The sequence below is a fragment of the Cryptotermes secundus genome, unplaced genomic scaffold, assembly GCF_002891405.2.
Source record: "Cryptotermes secundus unplaced genomic scaffold, Csec_1.0 scaffold465, whole genome shotgun sequence".
Classification (NCBI taxonomy): Eukaryota; Metazoa; Arthropoda; class Insecta; order Blattodea; family Kalotermitidae; genus Cryptotermes; species Cryptotermes secundus.
This window is the reverse complement of record NW_019738964.1, coordinates 1766323-1777123: the sequence shown is the minus strand read 5'-3', so window position 1 is coordinate 1777123 and position 10801 is coordinate 1766323. Positions and strand designations below refer to the sequence as shown.

Here is a 10801-nt window from a genome sequence, read left to right as displayed (position 1 = left end):
GTCTTCTCCACTCCTTTATATTGTCACATGTATGAATGACTACAGATGGGGTTTGGTTTGGTGACTCGATTTATTGACCACTTATAAACACAACCTGTAACTACACCCTTTATAATATGCATCCTGTTGTGTATTATAATACACAACAGGATGCATATTATAAAGGGTGTAGTTACAGGTTGTGTTTATAAGTGGTCAATAAATCGAGTCACCAAACCAAACCCCATCTGTAGTCATTCATACATGTGACAATATAAAGGAGTGGAGAAGACTGTGGTAGAAACATAGTATTTAATGGACTGACGGTAATTACATTTGGTTATCAATAAAGTCTCTTTTCAATAAGCAATTATTACAAACAGTTAGCACAATTATCANTAACTACAAGTCACCATAATAGACTCACTGGTTTACACACTCTGAAGATCACTGGAACTGCAGCACACATAAATTTGTCTATATCTTCACTAGTCATTTCCTGGTAATGGATTCTAACAATGTCCTCTGCTAATGTCCTTACTGGTTGGTGAATGTCCCACAACTGTCCAACTCTGAAAGTTGAAGTTGAAGTTACTTTATGACTGGCAGTTTACTTCCAGTCAGTTTGCCTTGGCATCAAGCTCCTTAAAACTCACGGCCACAGACTTATCTTTCAACCGAACCCTTGCGAGCATGGTCCCTATGTAACACCTTCTCTGATGAGAAGATGGGTTTGCCTCATATGAATATGCTTGTCGTTTTGTCAAGTGTACATATCAAACATATAGCATGTTATTGAAAATTCTTCCTTTTTCACTATATACAGGTCCTCCTTCAGTACATGCCTATCTAACATATTTTATGCTACAATAGCAGCTTGACCACCAAGTTTAAGCCTCTTATATATTCTGTGTCAGGCTTCGCCTTGTCCTGTGCCACGAACACGTTCAATCGCCTGATTTTCTATGACTTCTGATTGTTGCCTACACAATTTTGTTATATAATTATGTACCAGCGATGTTAGTCAGATAGAAATGCGAATGGCTGAGCTGCTAATACCTGATTCAAGCCCTTTGGAGGTTGAAATTGCTATTGCAAAATTGAAAAGATATAAATCGCCAGGTAGTGATCAAATTCTGGCAGAACTTGTTCAAGCAGGAGGCGAAATATTACGTTCTAAGATCCGTAAGCTAATTACTTCTATTTGGCACAAGGAAAAATATCCTCATCAGTGGAAGGAATCTATTATTGTACCAGTTCACAAGAAGGGTGATAAAACTGACTGTAGTAATTATCAGGAGATATCACTGCTATCAACTTCATACAAAATTTTATCCAATATTCTTATCTCAAGGTTCAGTCCAGCATTGATTAAATTATTGTGGATCATCAGTGTGGGTTTCGACGTAACAGATCAACTACTGATCACATCTTTTGCGTTTGTCAGATATTGGAGAAAAATGCAAGTACAGTGAGAGAGTACATCAGCTATTTGTAGACTTCAAAAAAGCCCACGATTCAGTTAGGAGGGAAGTATTGTACAATATTCTGATAGAGTTTGGGATACCCATGAAACTAGTTAGGTTGATTAAAATGTGTTTAAACTAAATTTATAGTAAAGTCCGTATAGGTAAACATTTGTCTGATAAATTTCCTATTCAGAATGGTCTCCAAAGTTTTTGAAACGCGGGCCACATTAGGTAATTCAACACTTTCAACGGGCTGGATAAAATGAAAAATTAATAACTCTAGGTATATGAGTTTTATTGAAAGCACAGAATTTCATAAACTAAATAGTACGTACGTGAGAATAAATCATCGTATATTAATAACAGACAGTACAGCAAATGCTCATATTTTCATCACAAATTATAATNNNAAAACAATTAATGTGAATGATGGAACTCTTTTTGCATTCTTAAAATTTGATTAAATTGAGGTTCAAATTTTTAAACGCTAATCGCAAGTAGTGACTTTAAATGTTCGTCGGATAAATTTGCCCTGTATTTCGACTTTATGTACTTCATCTGGGAAAAAGTTTGTTCACACATATGTCGTCTAAAAATGGAGATAAATTTACAAGCAAATTTATTTAAATATGGAAATTGCTCAGAGTTCAGAAATTTATAAAATTCGATCAAATTTCCTTCCTTGTATTTGCCTTTAATATGATAATTTTCCTGAAGTTCAATAATTTCCATTTGAATTTGACTTTCGACATCTGCAGCATCACAGTCAAACGGATTTTGAAACAATTTAATTTCCTGAGCACTGGAATCCAAATCAGCAAATCGCCTCCGAAATTGTTCTTTCAAACCTGAAATGACTAAATTTGCAAGCGAGGAAAGAAATTCATCTTCACCCTTTTTATGCAGCTCTGCACAGTATAGCATACAAACAAAGTTACAATTTTTCACTTGCCTTTCCAGAAGTATCAACTTTGCTCTGAATACCTTGATAAGTGCAAATAAATCACAGACCAAGTTATTTTCACCCTGCAACTTTAAATCCAAATTGTTCATATGGTTCACCAGATCAGCAAAAAATGCTAATTTCCAAAGCCACTCGGTATCTGATAAAAGTGGTTGTGAATAATATTAATATTAACATAATATGGAATATCAATATATTTTAAACAGTCTTAATTAATGAATTTTAAATCTATGAACAAGTATTTTCTTTTACCAGTACTCTTTGGAAAATTAGTTCAATTGGCGCATTTCTGCACAATTCTTTCACGGGCCGGATAAAATCACATCGCGGGCCGTAGTTTGGAGACCCTTGCCTTAGAGTAAAGACCAAGTTTCACACTTACATTGTGTTTTAATAGGGTATGTTACTTCGAAACAACAAGATTCAGAGCATAAGCTATGAAACTCTTTTTAAAACTTGTTCGTAAACGCAGGGATACGTTTTTGTTCCTGTAGGTCTGTATGGTAAAGATAAGTGTTTGAATGTGGGGTATGGTGGCGTGGTGGAACTCTCTTGTGACCTTGTAAAGATGTAAGTCCCCGGAAGGCTCAGAACAAGGTCATCAACGTAATAACGGAAGCTGATTGCAGTCTGTCGGAACCTTGGACACACCCTTGCTATCGGCTGTGTAGACTGACTACGGCAATATCAAGCGGAGCTCCAGTGAGTTCTAAAATGTGTCCTGACTGAAACCTGATTTCATTAGAAGTCAGTTATATAACTGTAAAGAATTTACCGCCACTGACATCCGCCGTGCGCTGATCACGGTAGCCGCGCGGTCTAAGGCATGCATCGTCTTCGCTCGCTCGGAAGATGGGATCGTGGGTTAGTACCCCACTCAAGGCACGAATGTCTATGTGCGTTTATTCTGTGTTTGTGTTGTCTTGATTGTAGGTAGCGGCCTTGAGACGAGCTGATCCCCCGTCCAAGGAGTCCTACTTACTGTGTAAAAAGATCAAGAAAATGAAAAGCTGCTGAAGTCCAACAAAGAGCTACAGAACCAAGCGGGCTAAGACAAAGTGTCTAGGCATGGGTCAGAGGCCTATGTCAAGAGCCTTTCGTAGGCAGAGGCCTTGTGATTGGCTGCCTCACGTCCAGCATACAGCATACGTAAAAGATGAACTATTTTAGATTTGTATTTCCGGACCAGAGATAAGGACTAGCTCTATTGATTGGACCCAAGTTAGTAGGTTTTACCTGAAGACGGAGACAGAAGCCAGTCTTCGAAACGCTGTGTTTTGAAAAATAAACAGGACGGTGTTTTTAGATAAAGGTAGGACGATGAATAATATCGAAAAACATAGTATTTGTATATATTGAATATTTCAAAATTGGTCGTACTACAAATCCATGCATACAACGTAATTACCTGGGCTTCTGGCAGTGTACAAATTCATCCTCTAGTCAGGACGCTCCAAGACCCTCCAAGACGAATGAGGAATAACTGTCGAGGCTTATTGGCTAAATCCTGGTCATGAATCCTAAGAGGGGGCTCGACACCAAGCCGGACTGACCGACTGTCAGTCATAGCGTCATACTGTGACCCCAAAGAGTTACTGTAGTTGAAAAAAGACAAGGACATGATACATTAATAAAGAAACCGTTAGACCTGTGTGTCTGACACTGGACTAAACTCGATATTAGTTCTAGCAGCCGTTGCCTGAAAATTCCAATATTTCCTAGCGAACCAAAATAAATGGCAGCTTCCGAATAATCAGGCGAGCTGCTTGTCCCGCCTACTTTGTTATACCGGATTCTTTTCTCCTGAATGACCAGTACCATTTGACAATCCTACGTTTTATTGGCCGAGAGGTTCAGACACCACTGTCGAGGTCTTCGGAAGGCCACGGCCAGATCTGAAGCGGACGTGTGTTTGCCGGGCGTGGTCCAACTCCGTAATGTTCCCCATACCCGGCACCTCAAGAATGTATAAAAGCTTGTTCGATGTTCAGTATATTGCAGTGTTTCCCTAGTTGAACTAGACATACACAAATTCATCATGAAGGTAGGTTTTCAGTTCCGATTTATGTCTCTAAAAATTTGTTCATACAAACCTCTCTTTTCTGAGAATAACTTTCTTTCCGTTTTGTGCATGTGTGTTTTAATGTGCGCTTTCCTTACCCATACATAATCATACGGAATTTGCGTGACATTCACCAATCGTTAATGAATTCTGTCTCTGTTCAAATCTTCTTCAGTTTTCTTCTCTTCTCTATATAAGACGACTGAAATTAATATTCACAGTTTCACAACTTCGGATAACTCAGACTGGTTACAGGCTGGATGGCCTACGTTCGATTCCTAGCTGGAGCGGCGAAGTTTCTTCTCGCCACAACTTCCAAACCGACTCTGGGTTCAACTCGTGTCTCCTAGAATACCTGTGACTCTTTCATCATTGTAAGACGGTCAGAGCAGAAGCTGACGACCTCCAGTTACCTCCACTCCCTCTATACATCTTTAGGGCCCGTTGCTTGAGCCTATGAGCAATTTTATTCGATTACAGTTACCGTGACGAACCACACAGTTCAGTCAGTGTAATGGTTATACTATGGATTGAAGGACCCTGGGGAACCTGGTTTCGATTCCCAGCGGGGGTGGGGGTTTCTTTACGTAACCGCTTTCCGACCGGCTCTGGAACTTATAGCTTCCAATCGAATGAGTACCAGGGGTTCTTTACCCGCGGATGAAATGGCCAGGTGGGTGAAGCTATATAGTGTCGAAGGTTGAGGAAATCCGAAGCGAAAAATCCACAAGAAACCCAAGTTTCATAGTGGGATATAGGGTCAGACCTATAGAATCCTTTTATAATTATAGCAATTATGTCATTAATAGCTTTATATAACTGGTTCAGTGTTTAGCGCGCCAGATTAGTATTTTCTATGCTGAACCCAACTGAATTATTCATTTGGCTTAAAGATATTTTTAAGAATAAACAGAAAAACATTTTCTAAGCAGAATTGTGCAGTTGAAGTCAATAATGAGAATTATGCCAGTTAGTGTTGTTAATTTGGCTTTTGTCATTTATTAATACGGATTTATAAAACGTCTACAGCAAAGAGGCTGAGGACCCAAACTGGACCCATTGCCAAAAATAAGTATAATTTATTTATTTTATGAGACTTCCATGTATTCTAACATTTCAAAAGAACTTAAAACAATTTTCTTATGGTTCCGTGCAGTTTTTCTCCCACAAATGTCCCACGATGAGCTGGAATAACTCCGCCAGTAGAGTTATGGGATGTACCGGTGTTTGGTTCCCAGTAAAACAGCGATTTTCCTTTTGCAAGCACATTCAGACCGGAAGTGAAGCTCACCCAGCCCATTTTTCAATGTATACCGGAGTATAATGACGAAGCACTAACCTCATCACTCTCATTCACCTGCACCTCTTAAGAATTCGTGGAGTTTTACCTCCATCGCATTATGATTTAGTACAGGAACAGATTCACCTACTTTATCTTTACTCATTTTCATTTAACATGCAGGTGTTGCTGTGCTTGGCTGCCGTCCTGTGTGCCGCGAACGCTGGCATCGTGGCTGGACCCACTGCTTTGGTCCGCGCTCCTAGCTTTGATAGCGCCATCATCAAGTCCGACCGCCTGGGAGGAAACTTCGCCTACAGCACAGCGGAGAGTCACGCTTACGCCGCTGTTAGCCCTGTGGTGCAGAACGTAGTGAGCCCTGTTGGCGTCACTTACTCTGCCAGCCACATTGCCGCCCCCTTGGCCGCTCCCTTGGCCGCTCCCTTGGCCGCTCCCTTGGCTGCTCCCTTGGCCGCCCCTGCTGTCGCATACGGCGCTCCTTATTTGTATGGTTAAATATCACGGATACAACATCTCAGCATCATAATTATTATACATTGCATTTCCTTTTTGCATGAATGGACGACAATCGCTACTGTGCAATGTTTCTTCTGTTGTAAAGGTACAAAACACTTTGCGCACATCCACACACCAATTTATGGGAATGGTGAGAATATTTAATTGTTATTGTCCCTGGGTAAAATGTAATTTATAAATAAATAAAATTTTCACATTTAAACCAATGATCTGAGCAAGCAAGCCTTCTTCTTTACTTGTTTCCAGCAGTTGTTACCTTCACCGCTTTCCTTTCCTCATTGATTTGATAATTCTAATAATGTTCACTGGACAAGTAAAAATTATAATTCTCCTCCTTGTAGAATTTCCTCCACCCTCCTGTCATTCCTTCGCGTTATGATCCAGATATTCACTGTTGCTTCTATCGGTTGAGAAACCAAAGTGTCAAGCCCATTTAAAAATAAGGATGTCATTTATAAAAATACAATTTCATCTCCCAAAAATAATCTGATTGGGACGATGTCCATAAAAGTAGACGCTAGATTAATGTAACATCGTAACATACTTTCAAATCTGTACTTCATAATCCTGACATTTTCCAGCAAGTAATCCATACTCCCCATGTGTAAGATATTGTCACGTTTATGAGTGACTATAGACGGGGTTTTAAATGTTAATTGGATTTATTGACCACTCACATATCGTAACTCCAGGTAACTATAACGCTGTCGTTAATTCGCACTCTGTAGGTCACTACAACAGGCACGCCGTGTCTTCAACAGTGGGCGTTCACGTTACTCTGGGTTCCCGAACTATCCCCGTGCCTCAGCTACCAGCATTTAACAGCAACAGCTCACAAGGACTGAACTGCAGCTGTCCTCTATTTAACTTACTCACTCACCATCTCACTTTACTCCACTGTGCTCAGCCTCATTGCCCCCACTAACTGAACTGAATTTGGTCGGTCGAGGCAAATAGACTCGGAGCGGACCACATAGAAAACATAGGTCCATTGTTGCGCGTGGGCCGCTGCCTAGCAATGGCTGTTGTCTCGGATGTTGTCTAGCAACACGTCTAATCGTATATGCGACGATATTTAGACATGTTTTATGCCACTTATGATATGACAACGAACGTTAATTTCCTCGTTAAATAAATGTTTATCCATACTACTGGGGATTTATCCGCATTCAGAACATCTCCGAGGTTCACCAGCCTCCAGATCAGTGGGTACCGAGGGCTCTTCCCCCGGGGTGAAGTGTCAATTGCGGGAATCTGACAACTCAGCTATGCCTTCGACGTTTGAAGTGCGTGATCTTTGTCTCTGCGCTCTCTGTACATTGTCAAGGCGTGGTGCTTGCTAACAGGGGGAACTTTGCCTTCAGTCCTTGAGGTTGCGGATTTATATCTCAGCACGGACCGATACTTGGATCGGGCACTGAAATGCAGAATTATACACAATTTTCTGTGTTGTTATATTAATAATATTGTATATAATTAATGACGTATAGATTAACAGTGCTGGTGCGACTGCTGTCTTATTAGCTGTAGAACGTGTCAGAATATTTTATTAAAAATTCCCAATATCAGAACTGTATGAAAGGTCATTTAGCTACTATTGATTTGTTTCATGAGGACAGACAGGCATCATGAAGCTAACAGGTACTACTTCTTCGTTTAGAGGCATCATCCAGTATTATTTGAATAGGTAATATAAGTAAGGTAAACTGTCCCTATGCCGGTCACGGTAGCCGAGCGGTCTAAGGCATGCACTGTCTTCGCTCGCTCGGAAGCCGGGATCGTGGGTTCGAATCCAACTCAGGGTATGGATGTTTGTGTGCGTTTTTCTGTGTTTTTGTACAGGTAGATGCCTTGCGACGAGCTGATCACCCGCCCAAGGAGTCCTACCGTATGTCTAAGATCTAGAAAAACCGAAGTGAACGGAGAAGTTCATGGAGGTAGGCCTAGGCCCACTGGGGCTGTAGTGCCAAGGAAAAAAATTGTTCCTGTTCTTAACTAATTAAGCACTACGTTATGAAGGCGTATTGGAGAATGGATGTATAGATCCACATTTTCTTGATCTCAGCACTAGCTGGAGGTGAGTGGTCAGTTTCACTCCCCGGTCGCTTTACCCCTGGGCGATTGGGTGGGCCCCAGTGCCGGTCTGGACGGCGTGAAGAAGAGAAAATTCTTGACCCTACCAGGACTCGAACTTCGACCCCTCGGTCGTCCAGCCCGTAACCAGTCGCTATGCCGACTGCGCTATCCCGGCTCCTGTTGTTTGGATAGGTAATGCATACGCGTATATCCATTGAGTTGCATATTTAGTTCAGATGGACGAAGTAAGTGACGCACACTGCTGCATTTTTATATCAAGTCGTATCCTTTAGGACATGCCATTTCCAATTAAACCTAGAATAATTTACATCTTATTTTCTCATATATTAGCGCTGTCCGAATATCCACAATACGAAGGTGCAGACAGAAGAAAATTTAAATGAAAGTGAATTGTTACATATTTATTAACAACCAAACTTTTTAGTACACAAACATCGCAGAAACTTTCCAAAATTTCTTATTTTTGAGTTTATGCTCTTCTTCAGCACCCATCAGAAACGACTGAATAGTTGCAATATTGGTCTCGTGGTGGCTGCATTTGAATTATCTCTTACAAAATGCGACGAAAGAGTTTATGTATTGTGTCAGCCTTTGTTTCATAATCTAAGCTTTTCATGTGGACCTCAAAAGAGTAGGTGGCTGGGTTGAAGTCTTGGTGTCCATGATCATGTCCGCTGCGACCTGTCCAATGATTTGCAAAACTCTCGTATAGGTGTGTGATGCGGGGAGCGCCATCTTGTTGAAAGTACATCACACACCTTGTAATTAACGTGATAGCTTCTAACAGACCTGGCAGTTAATTTCTTACACAAAAATAGTTTTTATCGAGGTGTGCCATAGCTCAAGTAGTTAGTCGCCGGCTTCCTATCTCAGTGGCCAGTGTCCAATCCCAGGTCAAGTAATGTGAGGCACTGGGGAAGTTTTTCTTTGTACTTCTGTTTCCATTGCCGATTTTTATTACGCCGGCAGCCCCATTCTGATCTATTTTCCGGGGCTGGTACAATAGGTCCAGTAGTGGCAGGTGTACGAAGTGTACACCTCATGAAAAAATAAATTTCATCACATGTGGATGTGCAAATGACCAGGTAGGACATAGGCATTTTGCATATTATTTACACCGTTCTGTACAAAGGGAGCTTCATCTAAAAAAAAGTGACTCATCATTTGTGGGTATTCCTCTGAGCTAATGCAGCAGGGTCTCCAGGTGGCCGTGTCATAGCTCAGGCTGTTTGTCACCGGCTTCCCACAGCGGCGGCCCGGGTTCGAGCCCAGGTCAGGTCATGTGGGATTTATGGTGGACTAAGTGTCACTGGGGCAGGTTTTCTCCCAGTACTTCGGTTTCCAACTGACAATTCTCATTCCCCTGACTGCTCCACTCTCATGCTCTCTCATGTCCAGGGCAAGTACAATAGGCCAGTTAGTGGCAGACGTACAAAGTCACACCCTACCCAAAGTAACTAGAAAAAAAGGGTCTGCAGTTTAAATGTGTTGAACCCTTGTGTCAGGATCAGCTTCATTTATTGATCGCCACGCTACCTATGCGGAACACTATTGCGACTGGCTTAATCGTGGATTGCGCTGTACCATCTGCAAAATGTTTTGTCGTACATTCCCATCTGCCAACACGCCCTTCCATTCGGGACGGCTCGTGTAAAATACTTCTAAGTGAGACAGTTTCACCCAGCGTTCGATGAGCATTAACAAATTCTTCTTAACTTGGAGTCATTCCACTGAGAATACGTTTTTGGTTATCTTCAACACCAGGGCATGCACTACCGTTGCAAAATCCCTAAATGGAATTCATGTCACCATATTCAGGTTGTGAAAAAGTGAAAGGCATTTTTACGGCAGCTCCCTGCATTGATGCTGATAGTGAATTACTGAACGAACATAACAGTGTCTTAAGTACTGTCACAGTACGGCTAGCTGCAAGCACTGACCTCCACATCACGGTGCGCAAACGCGTTCTAAACCAGTGTTTCTCAATCGGAGAGCGCCGGGCCTGTACCGGACCTTGTCATCAAATATACCGGGCCCTCGTCTTATAGAAAAAATAATTTACCGGGCCGCGGCCTGAGAAAGGTTGAGAACCACTGTTCTAAACCACGTCACTGGGCTGCTACTCATGCTTTCAAAGTAACGCAACAACTAATTTCTTTTAAAAAGAATTCTGTCTACATCTAAGTGAGAGTTTCATTTTGGGCGTCGGTATGTTGAAGTATTTTAGCCCATTCTGTCCCAAGGAACATCCCCTAGAACTCTGGCACGAACCCCTCACTCACTCACTCATGAAGCTAAGCCCTTCTTGAGAAACTACCAATTGTGCAGCTATTCAAGAGCTTCCCAACATTTTATGGAACCCGAAGGTTCATTACCGTGTTCACAAGAGCCCTCCACTGGTCCATATCCTGAGA

The 10801-nt window shown here is 41.5% G+C and overlaps 1 protein-coding gene across 2 annotated transcripts; it reads left to right on the top strand.

Moving 5' to 3' along the window:
• Nucleotides 1-4302: 4302 nt before the first annotated feature.
• LOC111871482 lies at nucleotides 4303-6504 on the top strand. 2 transcript variants are annotated; one of them, XM_033754274.1, is made up of 3 exons: nucleotides 4303-4456; nucleotides 5937-6184; nucleotides 6221-6504. In XM_033754274.1, the coding sequence occupies exons 1-3, from the start codon at nucleotides 4451-4453 to the stop codon at nucleotides 6267-6269; spliced, it is 303 nt and encodes a 100-aa protein (XP_033610165.1). In that variant the 5' UTR covers nucleotides 4303-4450; the 3' UTR covers nucleotides 6270-6504. The 2 variants fall into 2 exon arrangements, with proteins under 2 accessions (XP_033610165.1, XP_023720406.1); XM_023864638.2 differs by having other exon boundaries at nucleotides 5937-6504.
• Nucleotides 6505-10801: the final 4297 nt, after the last annotated feature.